At 40.3% G+C, this 24,116-nt stretch overlaps 1 protein-coding gene across 1 annotated transcript; it reads left to right on the top strand.

Annotated features, from left to right (window-relative positions):
- Window positions 1-3,558: 3,558 nt before the first annotated feature.
- Window positions 3,559-22,544, top strand: LOC113154906 (collagen alpha-1(IX) chain-like; the record flags this gene model as incomplete). The annotated part of the gene is made up of 37 exons (XM_026349343.1): window positions 3,559-3,655; window positions 5,044-5,115; window positions 6,054-6,183; window positions 7,705-8,101; window positions 8,461-8,541; window positions 11,218-11,235; window positions 11,544-11,633; window positions 11,745-11,780; window positions 13,016-13,087; window positions 13,407-13,451; window positions 13,532-13,567; window positions 13,662-13,685; window positions 13,797-13,850; window positions 14,731-14,802; window positions 15,307-15,345; window positions 15,546-15,602; window positions 16,235-16,288; window positions 16,492-16,545; window positions 16,630-16,683; window positions 16,816-16,869; window positions 16,951-17,004; window positions 17,084-17,137; window positions 17,266-17,319; window positions 18,374-18,427; window positions 18,856-18,900; window positions 19,048-19,101; window positions 19,220-19,273; window positions 19,405-19,458; window positions 19,580-19,651; window positions 19,767-19,802; window positions 19,882-19,926; window positions 20,028-20,060; window positions 20,334-20,480; window positions 21,097-21,151; window positions 21,264-21,449; window positions 21,902-21,988; window positions 22,342-22,544. Coding segments are annotated over 37 exons (2,823 nt in total), but the record flags the coding sequence as incomplete, so codon positions are not given.
- Window positions 22,545-24,116: the final 1,572 nt, after the last annotated feature.

Here is a 24,116-nt window from a genome sequence, read left to right as displayed (position 1 = left end):
CGTTTCAAAAACGTTGAAAGTAGCCACTGACCAATAAACTGTTTCTAGGATTTTCTACAAAAAAAGAATTATTGTCCATTGCTCTACTAACCCTAATCCTAACCTCTGCATATACAAGAGAACAGCTTCTGAATATCTGTCCACTGTAGTGACCACTCTGCATAAAGGGTTAAAGAAGCAGGCCCTGTTGCCTTTTCAATCCAGCCCACACACAGCATACAAACCTCTACTGCAACATCTCAGCACAGGTAAAAGGTGTTCAGGGATGAAGAGAAAGTTTCCAGGCTTTAGCCCGTCTGTGTCTGCCTTCTGTGGGATTGTGAAGAAACAGCCTTAATGAATGAATTCACACTTGATTACAGCACTATCGTCTCTAAAGACATTTCCACACAGCTGTTTCCACAAACTTTTGTCCGCACATTTTCTACATTAACTCTCAGCTCTGGCAAAAGCAAATTGTATACGACTCCCTTTTAGCATTCTGCGACATCACAACATGTGTGGGAGCGAAGGGAAAGTCCTGTCAAATGCATTAAAGCAGATGATATGTCATTACCTAATTGACTTGATTGATTGAGTACATGACAGGGTATTTAGTGTAAGGGTTGTTTTTTTTCTGCTGTGATGTTCTGTACTTTTCTCTCTTTTGATCTGTGCCAGTACTAAATACAGTGCAGCTCACTGACACCTTTAATCTTAGAGATTATGCATTAGGTTACACAAAATGAAAGTTACTGTAAATGGAACTTCAGTGCATGTTTGACAGCATTACATGCCGATATAAGAGCAGTAAAGAAATATTGAGGACACACTGCCTGCTGCTCAAAAGCCTCAAGACATCAAGACAGCTGCCAACTTTTCAAATCCATCAGATGTCTTTTATGTCACTACGTACAGTGACAACTCACCCTGTGGATATCTTTGTGTAATACACAAAGGACTTGAAGCAGCAACTCTCTGTGCAAGTTTGTTGCTGCATCAGCCTAAATGTGAGGGCGAAAACCTCCACAAGCATTTTGTGCCAGCTGAAATGAGCCAAACTGGTTTTGATCCCACCTTTCTTATTCGTGTTCAGTTGCTATGTACAGAACTATAAGAGCAGTTTAATGTAGACAGGAAAGAAAACTGCAGCTTCTCTTTTATTTCCATAAACTAAACAAGGAATTGTTAAAAGGTGATTTCCACCATTTTCATAGGTGTGGTCTGACAGATGTCATTACTGGTTTAGAGATGACCAACATCCCAACCTTAATTAAATAATTTAAGAATTTGTTTAAAAAACTGTATTAGTTCCTGTAAATGTTGCAGGAAGCTGCTGCGCTGTTACATCGTGATTCTTAGGTAAGATTTAAGATTCTGTGAGGGGTCTTAGTGCCCCCTGGACGCCCGGTAGAACACCCCTGACTGGCCACTTAACAGAGGTCATAGGTCAGAGTAAGCCTGGGACTAGCACGGCTAACATTTAAAGTATCTTCTTTGTATTTTTGTGAAACTGTTGCGTAACCAGACTAATATCAGAGAAAAATGACTTTAGGTAAGGTTTGTGAACCTCTCTCCATGGGACAGTTAGCTTAGCGTAACATAAAGTCAGGAAGCACAGGAGACGCTAGAGTTTAAAAAACTCCCTACTAGCATCTCTAAAACTCACTGATGAAGACATGATATCCTGTTTGTTTAATCCATCCAGAAGCTGAAGTGAATTAAATGCCCTGAGCGTTGTTACCTCTTAAGGTGACTTTAATGACTGCTGGCTACAGCTTCTTTTTTAATGTATTGATACAAGCGTGGTATCATTTTTTCTGTAACTCTCAGCAAGAAAGTGTTTTTCCTAAAATGTCAAACTAGTCCAAACAAGTGTGGGTTTGTGGGTTTGAAGGTTTAGACAGTGAAAACTTCCCTCATGTCACATTTCATCATCCACTAGTCTAGATTGTAGATGAATTGGCGTGGAAGGCAGACAGAGAGTCCCTCTGGGGTCTCAAGATGCTCCTTTAACGTGAAGGGCGTAATGTTAGGGCCAAACGCCTCCACTGAAGAGACCTTGCTGACTTGGCCATTAGTCATTTGCTTGACAGTACACTCAGAAACGTATGTGCAGTCATTCTCCTCAAGAAAACACACACATTTTCTGGAGAGCTCACGTGCTGGAGACAGGTTTCACCCTTAGAAACACCATCCGTTTCTCAGATTGATGCGCTACAACCACTGCCTTTGGAAAAAAAGGAGTCCTCACTATCGCTATCACTCATGTTGATGTTGGATTTGGGATCGCTGTGGAAAGCTGTCACAACCCAGGACACACATCACGGAAGCAAAATAAGGAGCGTGAGATAATGCAAGTGAAAGTGTGGACACAGTGTACTTCTGCTGAGACACATGTACTGCTGTATAAGGTCACCTTGCCTATTACTGTCATTCATCATCCCCTTTTCCAGGATTTAAAGGTACACAGAGACATTAGTCTACTTGAGTAATGAAATCCATAAGACCATTTAGAATGCAGGCAGTGATAGATAATATATCATTATTTATGTATTCAGTGATTGTCAGTGTCAATCATTCAGAGGGTTAATAGTGAAACAATTACAGCATCTTGTTCTGCTTTGGCTGCTTTAGGGGTAGACATTATCTTTGTGGTTGAGCTACACTTGAATAGGTTTATGGAACCATCGCATTGTGTCAGGCTGAGTATCATGCGATGATGCCCAGTGAAAGGGAACAGGTCACAAAGACAAGTCTTCTGCAGATGCTTCAAACCAGCCTCAGCAATTCAACAGCTAGTTAGCCTAAACTTTCAACATCATAAATGTGAGGCTATAGCTGCACTTTAATGGAAAATATAATGTACAGTGCTACTGTTTTTTTTTAGATCTAAAAAATTAATTAAAATAAAATCATTGTTGCTGATTTGCTGATTTTGTTATCATGGAATTTGGTACTGGGAGAGTGAACCAAAACAGTAAAGTTACAGGCCCTAAAGGCAAAACAGTAGGCAAACAAATGCTAACAGGCTGGCTCAGTGAAGATCAGAGGGATTGTGTTAACTGTGTGCAGGTTCATCACTAAAAGTGATGCCTTTCACAGACATGTTGTCATTTAATCTAATAATATTTTTTTTTTATTGCAGCTTTAATATTTTAACTTAAAGTCTCATCTTACAATTTACTGATTGTAAATGTTAATATGACTTTAGTCAACATACATGTTATTCCTAAAAAGAATCTGGTACATGCCATGACACCAAAATAGTAACATGGTATTAATATGTGGGTTGTTTTTGTCTTGCTCAAATATTATCTAGAAATAAATAATAATAGATATAAATTACATTATTTGTCAAACAGACCTCCATGTTTCTCACTTAGCTTTTCCTCGTATACATCATTCAATGTGACTTTTTTTTCTGTTGGACAAAGCACATTGTGTGCGTACTTGTTTTTCTTCTTTCTCCTCATGGTCACCAGCAAAGTATTTCATATTATCTCTGTGCTGTTTTATTGATTCAGACACAACAAAACTGTCAAGGAGATTTAGATGCATGACTGATTATCGCTATCATTCCTGAACAGAAAGCGACTGTGGCATCTATGGATGTCGGCGTACTCCCCTGTCTGCGTGGCTCTACTGTTCATCCTCCTTGCTCCTGTACTTGGGCGTAAGTCACCTACAGAGTGATGCACACTCACTGACACACCACAAAATCACTTTACCATACAGTATACTGCATGGAAGTCGCCATCACTGTGAACGTGTTTGTCTTGTAAACACAGACAAAGGGGACTCAGGTCAGTGTTACTGCCTGCATGTTGACTGTTGCTAGGTCATTCTCTTTTTATCAGAACTCACAAAGCAAGGGCCAGAAATAGCAGACACACTGTGCTGGTCTGTGTCATAGGATTAAATCAGATTAAATGTCCTCTCCGATAATCACAGTCCATTCGCTGCTGTTGTCTGAGGACACAATACATCAAACAGTACAGTAGATGCATTGCTTTGAGAAACGCACCTCATTGTCACAGCGTACACATGCAACGCCATGTGACATGTTAATTGTGGTTCATCTCCCGCTCATTGCACTAATGACTGGCTTTCTGAGTGTAATGCCGCGGCAGGCAGTAACTTTAACAACTTGATGCCCACATGCGCAGTCAGATAAGTGTTTAGTGGTAGGAAATATGGGATTATAAATACCGTCTCACCATTCTCAGCAGTTATGTGGGATGTGGAAACAGCTTCCAGATGTGTTGTGTTTGACGCCGCTCACTATAAATGAGCTGACTCAGGTTATTGACTGGGGAGCCCCTCTGGCTGTCACGATGGCTTCATGGAGTTTCATAGGCTTTCCCCCCCTTTACAACACCAGTGTGGGGACTCCAGTGTAGCGCCCTCTTGTGACGTATCCCAGGCTCCTCCACTGCATGTGAAATCCCCAGGGCCAGTGAAAGCTTTCTGGAGATGGAAAGGCCTGTCTGTTATTTTGGACATTACAATACAAAATTGAAGATTTTTAAAACTATTGAGAATTACTAATGATGACGAAGTGTGATGTATTGCAGACGGCGGCTTCCACCAACTATCATTTTGATAAAGCATACCCATAAATACACAGGAGAATGACTCACCTGCCATATTGACCTTCTTCTTCTGATGAAACACGACTTTGGCCACACTTATGCAACATTAGCCATTATATATATCAGCATTAAGTTTCCATCTCTGACATATTAGATTCACAAGGAGTGTGTGAGCAGCCTGCATTATGAATCTCACACAGTGTATTGATCGGTCTGCGTTCATGCCTTGGAATGTGTGGATATTTGAAACACTGTGTACATTGTAAAATAGATTTCACATTAGAAATGCACCACGGTGCATTGTGATGCTAATCCACTCTGACATTAAAGACCTTGCTTTTCCTTTGTATTTGTCTCTTGCAATATGCCAACTGGCTTCAAGTGGGAGGTAATATATTTATATATCATTTGTTAAATTCAGCAAACTACAGGAGTAACAAGATTATTACTTTTTATTTTGTCCTGTCAGAACTGGACCTCAACCGGTTGGATGGTGACACCGTGTGCCCTCCAATAAGAAGCGGACAAGATGACCTTCCAGGTAAAAGACTCTTTAGGACACATGGGAACAATCATTTACAGTCAGGTTGTATTTAAACCTGACTATAAATGAAAATCAGAAAGCAGCAGTTCAAAACCACAAGCCTAAGTCTAGAACCCCTAAAACAGAAAACTACCAGAGGAAAGGTGGTAAGTTTAATTAGCTCAACAGGGTGGGCTGCCTGATGCCTCGAGCCACCACTACATTTCAAATGAGGCAAATAAAATGTTCCACTTGAGTTTTACAGATTTTTTTTCTTGGAACAATTCAAACTCAGCAAGATCGCTCACCACAAATAGTTACTTACTTTAAAACAACAAATATTGTCATCATCATAAACAATAAAATGATCTCTGATACATAGCCATGCTAACATTAAAGCTAATGCTCATAATACTAATGCTTACAATACTAATCATCACGCTATTATGATTTCCACTGTTACTACTGCTGCTACTGTGCTACTGCTGTTACTAGCACGCACATTTACTCTACAACTACAATTTTAAGATACTTACTTATCTTATACTTAAGATATTTTGCCTAGTATTTCAGTACTTTTACATTTATTCCAATGTAATGTAAATATAATTATTGTACTTTTTACTTTACTTTGCAACATTTGACAGTTTTAGTTACTTGGCAGATGCAACATATAATTAGATAATAGATTATATATAGATTATTATACATTAACCACCTGGCTGTAGACATACTGCTTAAAATTAGCTCCACATATACCAGCTGCAACATGAGCAACATTCACACATTCATGCGTCAATAATATGCTTTAATAACATCATTTTGCATAAGGGTTATGTTTTGGTACTAAAAGTATTGTGTAAGTCTATACTTGTAATTTTACTTAAGTAATATGATGAATGCATGATGTTTACTAGTAACAGAGTATGTCTTTACTATGCATTTTTATCCTGTAGGTTTTGATCTGATCACCCAGTTCCAGCTGGATGTGATCCCTCTGAAAGGAGTGAGGAAGGTGGACGGCTCCACTCCCCTCCAGGTAGCCTATCGTCTCGACAGAGAGGCCAACTTCCAAATTCCAACGATGTAAGTACAGTAAAGAGGGTTTTTAAAAAAAACATATAAAACACACACATAAATGCTGAGAGGCAGCAGTGGTCTCCTGGTGCAGGTGTTGCATTATTACAGGTCCAGCACAGATGTTACTGCGTGGTGAGCAGCATGTAATTGTTGGAGAAAGACATGTCTGAACCCATTTGGCATCTCTTAGACACAAAGGCAGAGCAGATACACATTTTTTGTATATGTGTTGAGTGAATGAGGGCACAGATTTTACATTTGTTATCTTTAGGAAAAGAGTCGAATTTCACCATGGTTAATGATTTATCAGCTGTTTTATGGAGATGATATAAAGATGTAGAGAAGAGAAACACAGCTGCCATCTAACACCTCTGGCTTCTGGTGAAGATTTCCTCCAGTTTGTAATTTAATGTTAGTTGCAGCAACATGGATCCTGGGACAAAAATAAGCTGTGCCTCCCTAAGTGATGATTATTAATTTAATTGTTAATTAACTATTTAAGCATTTACTTGATTTAAGCAGAGGATCGAGCTGTGATTCAGTACTTTACTAAACTAAAGTTAATGGTTGGAAGTGAAGCAAATAAAATCTTACTTAAGCATAATTTAAAATGAATCTAATGCCGGACAGAGCGTACAGGCTCAAAGTTTTACCACCTTACATAACTAAAGACATTGCCTGGTGTTTCCCAGTGTGCCTGCTCCAGTCTGTTTTGGTTAATCTTTTCCTGCACGCCAGCTTTCCGCAGAAGCTCTTATGTAATTTGCTGGCACCCTCTGTCTGCATTTACCCAGGGTGCCGGGTTGTCATGCTGAATGTAAATACAGCTGTTTATTTCCCCTGTGAGTTCAGTGGTGCACCCTGTGCTTTGAAGTCCAGCTTTATTTCAGACAAACTCCCTATCAATTCTTCTCCAGGGCAAAAGTAGCGCATACTTTGGGCTTGCTCCCCTTAGGCAAAGCTCACCTCAGGTAAAATGAGTGGTCTTCATTTGTTTTATTGGGTTACAGGAAACCCTCTTTTTTATTGCCTCACCTTGATCATTTACAAGAAGGTAAGAGTCGCCCATCTATGAACACACCACCAACTGAGAATCTGGCTTGTTAGGAACCCAGAAAGCGTCCAACTGGGGGGATGCTAACCAGGACCGCATGTTGTAATTAAAGCAGTGACATGCGCAGCCTGTTCGCAGCATCTCATTTGTGATTCAATGGCATGCCTTTAAAACCTACAATATGCTTGTTTCTTTGAAGCTGGTAGCTTTAATTGAATTGTATTTGAATTTCAAAGACAGCGTTGGCAAGGCTGTGAGTTATTTTCACCCGTGTCTTGCTCTTGATTCCATGATGGTTTTGCTGAGTGGCATTTACTTTGTGATCATGAAATTGACTTTGACATAAAATATATTTGGAGCTGTAAGACAAATGAGATGCCTTTGAGGTTTTCTTTTGAGTGTCAGTCAGTAAAAGCACATTAGAATATCTCGAGCCTGATGAATCTGAACATGTTTTCTTTTCCCCCTGCCAGGCTGAACTTTCCTCGTGGCTTTCCTGATGAGTACTCTTTCATGACAACCTTTCGCATGATCAAGAACACAGTAAACAAGGTGTGGAACGTCTGGCAAGTAGTGGACGAAGACGGCAACAAACAAGCTGGACTGAGGCTGAATGGCGACCAACAGTCTCTGGAGTACTTCCTGATGGGTGCTGATGGTAACCTTCAGACTGTCACCTTCCCTGGCCTTTCTGTGCTCTTCAACACCAAGTGGCACAAGGTGATGATCGGTGTGGAGCGCAACCAGGTCACTCTGTATGTGGACTGTCAGCCTGTGGATCAGAAACCCATTAAGGGCAAAGGCCCTATCAACACAGACGGAGACACTCTTATTGGCAGGCTGGACGCTGATCCTGATGCCTCTGTAGTGGTAAGTGGGAATCGAATATTGCTTGCTGCATTTTAATCATGTTCACTGATGCTCCTTACAAGCCCCGTCAGTGAAATGGTGCTCTCTGCGAACAAACACGTTCTGGTTTATATGTGAGCTGAGCTCTGCTATAATTTTAAAGTGCTGCTGTGACAGCAAAGCTGCTCAGCTGGGTTCCAGTGGAAAAAAAGGAATTAAATCACAGCGGAAAATTAAGCCTAACAATGCATGCAGAGGGCGTTGATTCAGAGGAGCTCATGACGAAGCATTTAAAGCTATTTGAGATTCTTTTGAATGTTACGTGGATGCATGGCCTAATACAGTAACACATTTGCAGTAACATTAATGTCTCTTTTCAGTTTGAGCTCCAGTGGATGTTGATTCATTGCGACCCAAAGAGAGCCCAGAGAGAGACCTGCAGTGAGCTGCCAGCTACCGAGGTACAGTAACAAGGCCTCTGATGTGGTTTGTGGTTGGATTCAGTTTTATGGGAAATGCTGAGATGGACAAAACTGCACAAGTGTAACAAATACTATACAATGCATTTTGCCATTAGTACCCAGAGTTTGCAGGTGTACCTTAACAACTTTTTATAGTCAAACAGCAGATTGGTAAATTGAAGTTGTTCAAGTATTTGTTGGATTCAAACCGGTTTTTATCTAGCCAGACGTGATCTCACTGGCTGGAGCCAAAAACACATCAAACTGGCCAACTTAGGAAGTGTGATCAAATTAAAAGTGTGAGATCAGAAACCCCACATGCATAACATGCTTAGAGTAGTGCCAGATTTTAGTGGACACCCTTTCATTTAAATTTAGCACAGCATGTACTATACCATGTGTGTTGATGTCAGTTGGCAGCTTCTGTAACATGACACCAACAAGATCCAGCTACATCAAAACAGAAACTGGGATTTTTTATACATAGGTGTTATATGACAGCATTCATTCATAACAATGAAATTAAACATAGATTTTAAAATTACAAATCCATTAAGTATTCAGACCCTTTGGTATAGCACTGCAAATTGTGGTCAGGTGCACATTGTTGCTTCTACTCTTTGAGATGATGCTAGGATTTTACTGGTCAACATCTGTGGCCAACTGAATGGATTGAAAATAGATTAGAAAAGCACAGACCTGTATGTACAATTTACATTGCATATCAGGACAGACCTAACAACCTAAGCTATGAAGTCCAATCAACTCTCTCTAGATTCTCTGAACCCTATAAAATGTCCTCTGAAGCCTGGTGGTGGCAACATCATCTATAGAGCTGCTTCTCAGTGCCAGGGGGCAGGGACATCGATCAGAACTGATCTCTATTGAAATAAAAGTATTTAAAATAGAAGACAACACTGGTGTAGCTTCATGAAAAGGTTCTGGCTGTCCTGGAGTGGCCCAACAAAGCCCAGACTTAAACTTTATTAAAGATCTGTGGAGGTACCTGAAGAAGACAGTTAACAGACAATTCCCATTCAGTCTGATGGAGCTTAAGAAGATTTGTCAGGTAGAACTAGACACAATCGTCTCCAGGTGTGAGACGATTGTGAACTATAATTACAGCCAAAGGGGTTTTCTATTGATTTCTAGTATCGAAGTAAAGTATTGAATTAGGAGTTACTTTAATTATTTTATTTTATTTTAGTTTTTGATTTTTAAATAATTCTCAAATTAATAAAAATGAACCCTTTTTTCTTTGTCATTGAGTTAATATAGATTGATGAGAAAAAATTGCATTTTTAAAATTAAAAATGTGCAAACAGCCTGAATACTTTCCAATGTGACTGTACAGTATAATGTGGCGTAACAGATATCATTTATCAGGTCACATATGTTGCCCTAGCTGAAACAACACTCCCTCATACACACACACTACCTGCTGCTACTTGACTGATCAGCTGGCAGGAATGCAATGCATCAACTGCCACCTGCTGTTTGTGAGCATAAAAAGTGACTTTCTCCATTCTTGTTGCTAAGAAACACACAGCAAACCAAACAGAATGGAGTCTAAGTCTGTTTCTAATTATTTATGCTTCCTGTACAGAATTTGCTATAGTGTATGATGGAGGTACTTTAGCATGCTATATAGGATTCATAAAGTAGCCCAACAGCCAACCCTGGTTGGCTACCCCTGCACTCACAGTGACTGACGGGCTGAACCCACCTGATCCAGGTAATAACCATCAAGTAGGGCGGTGGATCTCGAAGATCAGGACCAGCCAACTCTTGTTTAATCTTTTCTATCCAGCTTAGCTGTCTTTAGCTGCAGAGAAATGACGCATCAACAAGTTAAAAGTTGGAACTGGCACTGAAAACGTGTGTTCAGACAGAAAGTGATGCTAAATTCTGTCTTGCTACATATGATTGCCAACAGGCTGCACTATACAGGTGCTGACTATAGGCTTGCAGAAATGTTGAAGTTGGGACTCACCAGGAATCTCCAGTCTTCCTCATGTTTCCTGCTGCCTTCGTCTGTTTATGAAGCAGATACACTAAATCCCAGAATAAGCACAAGAGGTTATTGTTCAAACTGAAACAAATTGAACTTGAGTCGATGCATCCTTGTATCAATTCACACAGTCACAGGCAAATTTGCATCTAATCTCTTTTGAGATTGTAGCAGGGAATCTTTCAGCACTGGGGCTTTGAGAAAGATCATTTCATAGATGTATTTAGATTTGCATCAATTAACAACTAATTAACTAAGGTAACCTTTAGATGAGGTATAGTTTCAATGTTTAGTTTCAAGTAAATTTCAGCACAATTGAAGAGATTTCTGCCTCCGGCAAACACTTGTAGCCCATAATGAACAGGGCACTCTGCTATTTCACATGTCATTCTGTAGAGTAGGGTCTGTAGTGTAATGAATGAGGCTCAACTGGAGAGGCTTTTTATTTAATCATGAAGATGCAAATGTTTCTGCAGACATATTTCCTGGCCTGGTGTGCTCTTTAGATTCAGGCTAACATGGTGGCGGTACTATGGGCTGTGTATTGAAATGACAGCATGATATACTGGCTACTGAACTGGTGTGCTTCTGCTGATACTTTGGGTGAGGGTGGAGCGACTCCTCACACTAACTCTGCTTTTCTCTGATCTCTCTTGCTTCTTCAGATGTATGCCAATGCTGAGGTATTTATTTTTCTTCTCTACCTTCTTTTGTGCTTTGTGATTTTAAGCTAATTATCTACTTCAGTGCTTCAATTGCCTGATTATCTCATTGCTTTGTTCTAGATCTGATTGATGGTTGTGGTTTTTCTGTAAATGAAAGTATGGAATATAAGTGAAATAGCTCTAATTAGAAGCACGTGAACTTCAAGCGCTTGATTTACTACTGTTAGAACCTATTTCTTTAATCTATTCTCTCAGGCTTCATTTATATTTTTTAACAGTTAAGTCAGTATCCATCCCATTTGCTCATTGGTTGTCTCCTTTCTCAGCCTGACAAATCAGTCCAAGGCCCACCAGGAGCCCCAGGCCCAGAGGGCCCCCGAGGGCCTCCAGGAGAAAATGGCAGAGATGGAAGGGATGTAAGTATTTTCTCATTGTTAACAGCCATTCTTCCATTTCAAAACAAAACCTGCTTCCTACATCGTTGCTTTTTATTTTTTATTGACTTTTTTCATCATTTGTCTCTTCAGGGTCTTCCAGGGTCTCCTGGCAGTCCAGGTGCACCTGTAAGTAAAAATACTAGAAGAGTCACAGAAAACACACTTGCACATTATTGATGCAAATTCCATCTCTTGAGTCAGATTAATGTTGTTTACTGTTTGTTTGCTGATTCCTCAGTGGAAGGATTTGCTTCACTGCTGACTCATAATGTCTATTGTCCCAGACAATATGACTCATATGATGACACTGGATGTGCAGACCAGCCAGTGTTTAACTGCGTTCAGTTTGAAATGCGCTCATGAGCTCTGCTATGATTTTGCTGAAAACTGGATTCTACTGCTACTTCTCTGGTCCATCGTGATGTTGTGTTGGAGGTGGTCAGTGTACTGGAGAATGGACTTTTTCTGTGTGTGTGTTTCTCCACCACAGTCTCCAGTGAGTTCAACCTCATTCCGGTCACTGAAAAACCTTTTGCATCAATTTGTCCAGCCTCCTTGTATCTTTCTCTCTCCCCAGCAAACTGCAGCACACTTGCTTCAACTCTGCCCTTTTTTATATTGCACAAGTGTGTGAAGTGACCAGTCCGACTTACTGTCCAGGTGCACACCTAGGTATTTGTAGGCTGGCACCACTTCAATGTCCGCAACACAAATGACTCAAGCTGCCCGAGAGGGCACGGCTGCAGGAGTGGAGATGCACACAGGTGTAGGAAAAAGCGTTAGAGAGGATGGAGTAGGAGACACTGAGGAAGACTAAGAGGTTGTGGTGCTGCATTTGTAGCAGACCTGTTGAAGAACTCGTGAAATTCACAGGTTTATTTAAATGTATGCGCAGATCATTACTGTTGTTTCTAGAGCTCTTTTTTCTACCTTCCTCTCTCCATAATGAGCGAGCTGTTCGATAACTGGCACGGTGTTTACCTGAAGCATCTGTTCCGCTGTCTGGCCTCACCACAAATGTGTCTCTTGGACAATTAATAGACTGCATTTGCATTGTGTGTTTAGATTTCTCAGACTTTATTCTCAGCCAACACAAACACTTCTACATACATGCTGACTCCTGTTCACCACGACATTAAAACCAGCAGGTGGTGTTCATGCTGTGGCTCATGTGTCCAGCCCATTTCTTATCCGCATCACCTTACACAAGCTTGGCTTGTTGTTGATCTAAGAACGTTGCCTGTGTACCACCTTTCATCGATTAATGTTGACAGTTGCTGCTCCTGTGTAACTTAGCAACAGTGTGGGGAGATGCAGGAAGAAGATAAAGCTGTTTTATTCTTGTTGTGTCTGTTTCCTAGGGCAGCAAAGGGGAGCAGGGGGAGATCGGTCTTCCTGGACAGAGAGGCCTTCCTGGTCTTCCAGGACCTGCTGTAGGAAACATCACCTCATTCACTTACATACATTCTTTATAATATCTAACAGTACTTTATCTGTGTGTGTGTGACTGTGTGTGTGACTGTGTGTGACTGTGTGTGTCTGTATGTTCTAATGGGCCATATTTCTAAAAATATGGAAATATGAGCAGAACCGTAAACACTGAGCATCCTTTTGTTAGTACATAGATTACTTTTATGCAGTCAGTGTCCTTCAAAGCTGTATGTGCAATGAATAGTGCTGAGTGTGAATATTCATTGATGAGCTGCGTGTTCAAAGAAGGATTCCATGTTGATTTAACCATGTGGTCTGCAGGCTTCTCCCGGCCCTATGGGTCCCAGAGGCCCTGTAGGAGAGAGAGTGAGTAAACGTTTCATTTCAAAATCATCCAGTTGTTAAAAACTCGAAACCTTGTTACTGATTCATTTCTCTCCTTACAGGGACTTCCTGGCTTTCCTGGACCTCCAGGTCCTCCTGTAAGTAATCTAAGTCTGATAAAAGTAAATATGTTTGTATGTGATTATGAAGAACATACAAAAACTCGATGTCACTCTGTGTCTTGCTCCACAGGGCCCAGCGAGTGAAGGACCTGCGGTAAGTGTTTGCTACATTTGGACTTATTCTAAAACGCACACACAGCGTACCAGTAAATGTTCTCCTGCACTGTATTACCATGTGTGTGTCTAATGTGTGTGTGTCTAATAGGGACCGCCAGGGAAACCAGGAATTCCAGGAGACGAGGGAAACATTGGACCTGAGGTCAGACTCTAAATTAAGACATAAGTGTGATGGGACAAAGCTCAGATCCACTAATATAAAGGCACCTAAGGACAATTTTGGCATCCTTCTACTTAACTTCATTTACTCAATTTCAAACAGAAAGGTTGTTCTCTCCACTTTTTTTTCGGCTATAATTTCTCCTTACTTTTCTGATAATCACATATTAAAGTATAGTACATCATGAAAGATTAAACAGGTGGCTCCCAACCTTTCTGACTTGTTCACTTCTCACTACTTCACTACAAACGCCAACATCTGTATGGATCTCTTTCTGTCTGTTGTGTACAAATTGTTAGCACTTTCAATAATGTGCACATTCACAATATCTCAATGGCATAGAGGCTGGGACGTTTAAGCTTTAGAGTGGAAGATATGCATATAAGTGGATTAACTGCTTTAAATACACATATAATTACGATTTTACAAAGAACAAGGACTGTAGAGTCTGCTGGTTGAAGGGAGTGATAAATTCAAAGTCAGTATATCTAGGAGGAATAATCCCAGCAAGTAAGACCTGTTAGAGTGTTCATACACATTCATAACCCAAAACCAAAAGTTGTTGTCCTGGAATTGAAATGTGTTTTTTAATATTTTGTGGTTGGTAAAACATGAGAAACACCTCACAAAAATCCAGGTATTAGTCCAGACCAACATCACTGCAGACCTGAACAATTACCACAGATAACACATCTGTGACATCAGCGATGAGAACAGAGAACATTATTATAGATTAGATTTTTAACAAAGCTTCTCAACAAGAGCTAAAGAGGATTCTTACAGCTCTTTGACATTTTAAGATTTGTATCTGTGTCTGATACTTTGCGTTTGGTCATTCTAATTATATTTCTTCCACTGACAGGGTCAACCTGGACCCAGGGGGGCACCCGGCACCCCAGGGCCTGCTGGCCCTCCCGGTCCACCTGGGCCTGTGGTAAGAACCTGGTGTTTTCTGCATAAGCTATGTTTTGTTACCATTTTACTCTTTTCTCTCTGTTTTCACTCATGGGCGTTGAAGAGTCCTCGGCTCTGATGCTGATATCTGGAATAACTGCAGCTACAGATTGTTAATATGTCTGAATGTGTCTTTCGTTTCATGACTAAAACAAGTCAAATAATGACAAAACCCATTTCAACAAACTCTACACATTAGAACTTTACTCTGTACATACAAAGGTTTTTTTATAGACACTAGTCATATCTAGAAAAAAACAACTATACAATTAATTGTAACATGCCAAACTTGTAATGATCTATGTCTGCATGCTTTGGGAACTTGCGTTTCTTTTTGGGCTCAGATTTCCATGTGGAATCATTTGATTACAATGATGTTGCCTGCAGCCGTGTCTTTGCACCTTTCTGCTCTGTTGTGGTGGATTTATGTGGACATCTAAACCTCCATGGCTGTTTTAGATGTCATTCTGCTGCTGTGTTTTAGGGACCGCCTGGTGCCAGCAATGAGGGCAGTGGGGAAGCTGTGAGTGTTTTTTTTTTTTTTTTTGGTCTTACACTGCCAACTGTTTCTTGGCTGCATGGCAAATGTATGGTGACAGTGAATTTCTAATCAGAATGAGTCACTGGAGTTAAGGAGGCTCTGCAGCAGCAATGTGTGTGTGAAGGATTTGGCTGTCTGTTTCGTCCCATGTCTCATTTTAATCTTTCTGTGTATGTTTGTAGTGTCCTGCTGCCTGCCCGGCTGGGCCTCGGGGAGTGGCCGGGCTGCCAGGGATAAAGGTGAGGAATATAAAATGATGGTACGATGAAAGGATGTTAAACCAGCATGAAAACTGAGCTTGAGTAGACCTTTTATATCAAAAGATATAAATACTGTCTAGACAGAAGGCAGTAAAAACTGTTGTTATGTGCAAATGACTTCCACCGCCGTGAGAATTGATGATGATCTGCTCTGATAGTTGCTCAGTTGTCACTCAGTGTTGTTTCTTTACTTTCTTTACTGCCCCCACAATGAACAATGTTGAGTTGTTCTCAGCAACTATTCAGTGGATTGTCATGGAAGTTGCTACATGTGTTTGTGTTCACATTTAGATCAACTGGTCCAACTTTAGCAAAGCCTTAACTTTTGATATTATACCATCATCAAAATGTGAAGTTTGCCAACACTTTCCAGTCTCTCTCTGATAGGACTGAAAACTAAAAACCTCTTGGAAGCTAAATAATTCCACCAAAGTTTCCTTGGAAGATGTTTTAGTGATGTGAAAATAAGCTTTAAGGGAAACCTCTGGGAAACAGTTAGGCTTCTAAATGTACATTTAATTCACCACAAAGTTGTTGATAAACCTAAAACCCTAATATATATATATATATTATATATACACATAATATATATAATTCATTGTTGCCTTCAGGGACACAAAGGTTTGCCTGGTGAACCTGGAAAGGATGGAGCACCTGGAGAGAAGGTATGTGAGAACATACACAGTATCCTATCAACAACATGAGTTTTTTTTACTATTAACAATTTATGTAACTCGATATTTGAAAAATTTGGCACAAAATGTCAGCCTATAAACTGTTTCATATATTATATTATATTATATTATATTATATTATATTATATTATATTATATTATATTATATTATATTATATTTACTTTTTTACCAGGGAGAATCTGGATCACAAGGACCTCAGGGTCCACCGGGTCGCATGGGAGATGATGTAAGGAAATGTTTACATATTTATAGAAGTGTACTATATGTTTGTTTATGAGAAAGAGTGAAAAACTCTGCTTTGTCATTTCAGGGGCAAAGAGGACCCATTGGCTTAGCTGGGACCCCGGGAGAGAAGGGAGACCGAGTAAGTTAAACCGAGGCTTCATCAACAACAGTTCAAAGCTACAAGAAGCTGCTCATAAAATATGTATACCAGTGATGTCAGAGACATTTGAAGCATTGTGTTTGATGCAAACTGAATCCTCTCTGTTTGCAGGGTCCTCCTGGGTTTAATGGCGTCCCTGGACCTACTGGCCCACCTGGGGCTCCTGTAAGCAGTCCTTGTTTGATCAGTCCTCTCCTGTAGGAGCAAACAGCCCGTTCATGATTCTAACTGAATTTCATTTCTCAGGGCGTGGAGGGAATTCGTGGACGTCAGGGTTTGCAGGGGCCTAAGGGTGACGATGTGAGTTTCACACTTTACACTTGCAATAAAACAGGAAGACAAAATATCATATCAAATTATATTGTTTGATGTCGATTAGGGAGTTATGGGACCTAAAGGAGAGCAGGGTCCTCCAGGGGAGAAAGGAGATGTTGTAAGTACACCGATCACTTGTTTTCATACACAGTCATTTACAACATTTCTATTGCTTCTACAGTAAAACGCCCAGTGCTGCCTGTTAGGAGCGTTGTTGAGTTGTAACTTTGTGCTGTGATATTGTAGGGAGAGCCTGGCAAAAACGGATTGGACGGACTTCCTGGAGTTGATGGTGCCAAGGTGATTTCTAATGTTTAACAGACAATATTGTGTTAGAATATTCAGTATCACATATAACAATTTTCAAAATGATGTCTTTGTACAGTGTAAAGCCCGTGATACAACATTAAGATCAACATGATACATTTATTTACTGTATGTAAAGCTACAGTATGTTTATATATGTATGTGTATATATAAATATATAAATATATATATATATATATATTTTAGAAAAGTAGAAATAAATAGAAATATTATTATTAACCTTATCCTTATCTTATCTTTCTGTCGAGAGCTGCTGTCACAGACTCACAGAACAACATTGGCAGCAGTGCAGAGATGTTCACTTGTTAATAATACTTCCTTCTAACCAATTGGACAATTTCAACAGTTTCAGTTTGTTTGTTTTTGAATTTTTAATATTAATGGAAATATAAGAGATACCTGATGAGCTGTGCAGAGTGGACCAGAGCCTAGCGAAGGAGAAAGAGCGAGGGCTGCAGTTACTTTCAATCTCATGTTAGCTCTGGCTGAAGTTGCACATTGTAGTTTTTAACATCGCCGCCGAGCTGGTTGTTTATCCTGATAAAAGATATACTAGAAGTTCAGAATCAAAAGCTTTAAATCAAAAAATGTAATCAACCAATAGTGTCCTAGTTTTAGTTTAAAGTATTTCTATGTATCTTAGAGTATAATTCGTTTTCCAGAGTTTCACTCTTGTATACTTGTGCTTCTTTTTTGTGCTTACACCAGAGGAGAGGAGTAGTGAACACAAAACATATTGAGCTTCAACCTGACCTTTACCTTCTCTGATTGGTTAAAAGGGTGAGCCTCGCTCACCTTCAGACATGTATTTCTCTGCACTGCTGCTGAACTGTTCACTAGGCCTGGGTCACAGGGAACTTTGACAGCACCTCTTCAAACTGATAAATGCTCTAGAGAATATTGGACAGATTAAATCTTGTTACATACAGAAACTTTAACCCTAACATTTGTCATTATTCTGTGAAAAGTACTTAAAATCCTGCTGATCTAAACTTGTTTACTGTTAAACTGTGAATTTAATCAACAGGGAGAGTCTGGGACTCCTGGAGCTGTTGGTATCAGGGGGATTGTGGGTATTCCAGTAAGTCCAACATCATTTATATTGACTGTGTCATAACAAGAACAATCAGTTATCATCACTATGATATTGTTATTATGATTCGACACCTGTGACTTCTCTGAAGGACTTTCAAAGTTTTTAGGTGGAAACATTAGAGAGTGTCTAGAATAATGATCAAAAGTTTCATCAAACCAGAACCAGTTGACTTCAGAGTGTCTCACATACTTTCTGGTAATCTGCAGCCAAGAGTAATTTCGTTTTTCTCTTTGAAGAATCCAGCCAATGCTCAGTGTGTGTACTGAGGAGTCACAGGTGTTTTGGTGGCTTCCCACACTAGTTCTTTAAGTGTGCGAACTGATTGAAATATTAGTTCCACCTACGATAATAGTCTGCGGCAGCAATGACACGTTCATTTTCTTTCTTTGCATTTAATGTGTTGTTGTTCCTAGGGGCTGCCAGGGAAACAGGGAGTAGTCGGACCCCCCGGTGCAAAGGTAATTGGAAATGTCTCCTATCTAATGACGCATGTCCACTCAATATATACTAAATGTAATTGCTGAAGTTAGTAGAATTTTTTGAGTGTGTGAGCAGATGTAGAATAGAAAATAATTATTTGATCACTAATTCTGTTGTGGATTTAGGGAGACACGGGTACTGAGGGACCCATCGGTCCAGTTGGACTTCCAGGAAAAACAGTGAGATTCCTCCCATCAAGCTCTCTATAACACAATAATAATAATAATAATCTGTGCTATGTAATTATTCACCGCAAATGTTCAGACCTATCCAGACTCAGAATCTGTTTTCATGTAGGGTGAGCCTGGAATCGATGGAAAAGATGGAAAATCTGGAGATAAAGGAGCAAATGTGAGTCCACATTTAAAAGGTTTCAGTTCATGCTTTTCTCAGGGACTATTTCTGGGTTCAGTGGATGATATATTCAGGTATATAAGTATTACTAACTAGAAAAAAGTGATCTCTTTAAATTTAATTTCTAGGGTGAAACAGGAAAACAAGGACCAGTGGGACCTGCAGGTCCTCCAGGTATCCAGGTAAGACTTTATTATCCATAATGCTAAATAAGAAACATATAAAATAACAAGCATAGTTCAATTTGGAAAATGTTAAATGTTAAATAAACTAAACTATAGAATATATCAAATGTATTTCCAGGGTGTCAAAGGAGATAAAGGTAACATTGGTGCTACAGGACTGAAAGGTCATACTGGACTAAAAGGTGATCAGGTTAGACACATCTATTTTTCTTTTCTTTTTTTTTACCAGTGTTAATTGTTAATGCATTGTGATGCAAATCTTAAGGTGCAGTGAAGTGCATGATGTTTCTTTATGTGTTATCAAGGGACCTATGGGACCAGTAGGACCAAAAGGAAGTCAGGTAAGAGCCAGCGCAACCTCTGCATTGGTTTTAACTGTACAGTATCTCATATCATTCACCACATCGTCTTCGTGAACAGGGGGATGCAGGCCCAGTAGGAGATCATGGAGTTAAAGGAGACCAGGTCTGTGAAGCAAAGTTTTGCTTTGAGAATTCATGTTTGTTTAAAAAATATATTTCTGTCAAAGGATTTGAAAGAACTAAAGTAATCTCTGTGTTCTACAGGGTCCTCCTGGTGTTCCTGGAATCAAAGGAGAGGTATTAAAAACTACTCAATTGTGGCCTAAGGATATTTCACTCTGTTCAACTGTGTGCTGTTGAACAGTTGTGGTGACTTGCATTGTATATGAACATTTAATTCGATTCAATTGGCACAGGGTGGGCGGCCATCTGCCTTGACCAACATAATAATATAAATGAGAGGATCTTGTGCTTGATGAAACGCCTCACACATGTATAAGAAACAAGGAATCTGGCCATCGTGTCGCTGTAGTCCTCAGCGAGTGGGGTTGTAATCATGAATTTCTTTAGCGTGGAGAAAAAGGTCAAAGAGGAGCTACAGGGATTGATGGCAGACCAGGCCAGCCGGGCCACGGGGGTGTTGCCGGTCCAATGGGAGCTCGAGGGCTGGAGGGAGAACCAGGTCTTTCTGGAGCACCAGGTCCCAGAGGTCTACCTGTAAGTATTAGCATTACCAATACAGATGTTCTAGAAGTAGCAACCAAGTGACAGTTCAACTTCAATACATTAAAAACACCAATAGATACTGTTGTTTGTAGGTTAGCATCCTTATGTACTGACATGGCTTTAAGAATGGCAGTGTCAATAGCAGTTTCTCAGCTGGTTAGTCCACTTTCATCAAGGCAAAATCAAATCCTATTGGCTGGATAGCGATGAAAATTCTGTGGGGACATTCATGGTCTCCTGATGATACATAATGATTTTGGTATGTTGACATACAGTATGTGGTTGTTATTTAATAACTAGCACCACCATTTTGATTAGCACAGTACTTTGATTTGTACTTATCTACAAAAATTAAATAAAAATAAAGGAATTTCGATCATCCTCTGCTTTACTTAGCATGCTGCCGAGCTGGGACAAGGTGGGGGGAGGGTTCTAGCTGATTAGGTTTCAAGCTTGTGTTTGAGGTAGATAACTGTGTCTCTCTATGTGCATTTATTTGTATATTACACTAATGCAAAGTCAGAACCTGGTAAAAGATCCCACACTGTCTGAAACTGGAACAACCAACAGGCACGTTGCAGTACTATGTTTATTCATGAATTCACAGGGTCCTAAAGTGAGTGATGAGAAACTTCGGGAAATGTGCTCGGCTGTTGTTGAAGGTGAAGTTTGTTCATTTAAATTTGATCTGATCTCGTCTCTATCCTTATAATTACCCAACAATAAGCCTAAGAAAATATTTTCCTGTCTGAAGTTTGTTCTCTGTCAATTTAGAACAATTAGCAGAGTTTAAGAAAGAACTTCTGAAAAAGCCAGCAGCCCTCGGTGCCCCTGGTATCCCTGGACCTGCAGGACCTCCCGGCCCCCCTGGACCTGCTGGAGCAGCAGGAGCAGCAGGAGCTCCAGGTCCCAAAGGCCCTCCAGGCTACTTTGGACTCCCAGGCGCACCAGGCAAGAAAGGTCAGTAAAGCTTTTCAGATCCATTCTCTGCTACTTTGCAAAACTCCAGCATAGTTATATAAGCGAAGATAATCACAGCTGCTGCCTTCAGCAGCTTTCTCTAACACTGTGATAGATAAACTGGGCTGTTGTGACAGCTCGTTGTTTTCCTTTATTTTCCGGAGAGCATCCAGAGCCACAGTAGATGTGGTGGCAACAAATTAAATGAAACTTTAAGAAAAACCAAGTCTGTGAGTCCTGGCAGGACTCGTTTGTCTTCACACTGCCGCCGCTCCCTGAATGATGCAGAAGGAAGAACTTCACACATGCATAACATGAACCAATCAATGATTCACTAAACACGGCCGGATCAGGGAGCAGCCATTACATTTCCTGATTAAATCCCCATAACTAGGAACACAGCATGTCTCTCCATTTCATCTCAGCATTAATTTGTTGCTTCTGCTGTGCAGGGGATGATGGAGAAAAGGGAGAGAAAGGCGACAAGGGAGAGGACGGTGTAGGAATCAAAGGAAGCTCAGGGGCGCCCGGTGCTCCAGGTAAGGCTTGATCCTCGTCATCAGTGGAGCGCATCAGTGCTTCGAGGAAACCACGCGTCTTCAAAATGTTTTTTTGTTCAGATGTTTGTGTGATACTGGTTGTAGCACTGTTAAATGTTGATATATTTTCAATAAAAGAGCAACATTAACACATGTTACTTAGCTTGCTAATATTAGCTTTGATATGCAGCATTAATTACAATACACATAATAATCAGAAACACAATGAAAAAAAAAAACAAGATTAAAAGTCTCCTTCACAAGACTCGTACGTATGTACAGATTTCTGAAAGAAACAATATTTCAATTTCAGTTTAAATTACCAGTAAATCATATTTCCTCCACTTCTTCAGGTGCTCCAGGTGTACCTGGAATTGGCAAAGATGGCAGAAAAGGAGAACGTGGTGAGACAGGAGGTCCTGGTATCCAAGGCCCAACTGGTTCAAGGGGACCCTCAGGACCACCGGGTCTTTGTGACCCATCAACTTGCATAGGTAGACTTCCACCTCTCTACATGGTCAGTGGAAAGAAGTCTGCTGGCTACAAAAACCCGTAAGATGTCACAGCTCACTGACACCCTCCAGATCTCATCCTGCAGTGACCACATGAAAGGAATTCTCACAAGTCCTGATCTTTGAGAATCCACAAAGATCTGGAACCACAAATTGAAGACACACAACAGTCAACAGGGACAAGACACAACTGTAAAACACTGTACAGACATTTGAACTTGTTTGTGATTATAGTGACAGAAAAAAAAGAAAAGCTGCTACTGAAGCCAAAGCAGCGTCTTCCAGCTGACGACAGGCCAGCAGGCCCACGAATTGTCCCGATCCTTCCTTCTGTATTTTCATCAGAACAAATATGAGCAGGTTGTAAAATAACATCACTCGCGTTTCCACGTATGCATGTACTTTTTAATCCTTTGATTATGCTCAGTGAAAACATTTCTACCCTGGAAACCCCTGTCCAATGAGTGAGCCTTACCTTTCTGACCTGCTTTTTCTCTTTATAATCATGAGCAAGTGAGGTACAGAGTCTGGTAACAAAACAAAATAATAAACCTTTTAAGACCTAACGTCACATCTGCAGACCTGAGTTGACATCTCCAACGATTAGCTTTTTAATTCAGGACGGTGATGATGATGATGATGATGATGATGTCAATTATGTCTTGTTTTTTTTTAAAACCTTGTAATAAAGCGACTTGTTTTGGAGATGTTGCACATGGTTCATCTCACAGCTGCAGCTATGTCCTGCTACAGAGAATTCAAATGCAAACATGCAGAGTCCCATCATTGCTTCATACAATAATGAGAATGAAGATTAGATTGGTGTTCACGTGGCGAGGTGGTTGATCGATGAAATTCCACAGGCGCTCCACAGTGAAATGTCTTTGTATTGAAAACAAGGTCCCAGGGTTGTTATGGATATAACGTGGAATCAGCAAGGTATGTTTCTGTTGCCTGGTTACAAAGGAGAGTCAACATCATGCCTATCTCTGTCTGCAGAGCACAAATACATTCACAGATCAAATATGACCTTTACTAAGATGCAGTGAAGACTTCGCACAGCAGCCTTCCCAAGGACATCCCATAGGTTGTCGCGGTGCAGTGGATTTAAAGCTGTGCGTGTAAGTAGAAGGTTTATAGAATTTGATTCAGAAAATGAACGATGATAAATTTTAAGATTGATGTCAAGGGGCCACTTCAAATTAACTCTACTTTACATTTAAATGTGATGGAACTGATCCAGACCTCTTGGAGTCGAAAATAAACATTGTCATTAAAGAGATATGCATTTTATGTTTCATTTATCTCTCTGGGTACTCCGGCTTCCTCCCACCTAACATTCATGTTAGGTTAATTGGTGACTCTAAATTGCACATAGGTGTAAATGTGAGTGTGAATGGTTGTCTGTCTACTTGTATGTCAGCCCAGTGATGGACTGGCAACCTGTTCACCCAATGACGGCTGGGATAGGCTCCAGCATTCCCGCAACCCTTCAGAGGACAAGCAGTTAAGATAATGGATGGATGGAGGTTTCTTTTATGATGCATTTATGTTGGTTTAAACCCAAGTTACAAAATCCTTTGCCCATAGTCATAAAAGATGATCATTACATTTCA

Source organism: Anabas testudineus, chromosome 11 (assembly GCF_900324465.2).
Source record: "Anabas testudineus chromosome 11, fAnaTes1.2, whole genome shotgun sequence".
NCBI classification, from domain to species: Eukaryota; Metazoa; Chordata; class Actinopteri; order Anabantiformes; family Anabantidae; genus Anabas; species Anabas testudineus.
Note: the sequence above shows the minus strand (reverse complement) of the source record. Positions and strands in the feature narration are given on the sequence as shown.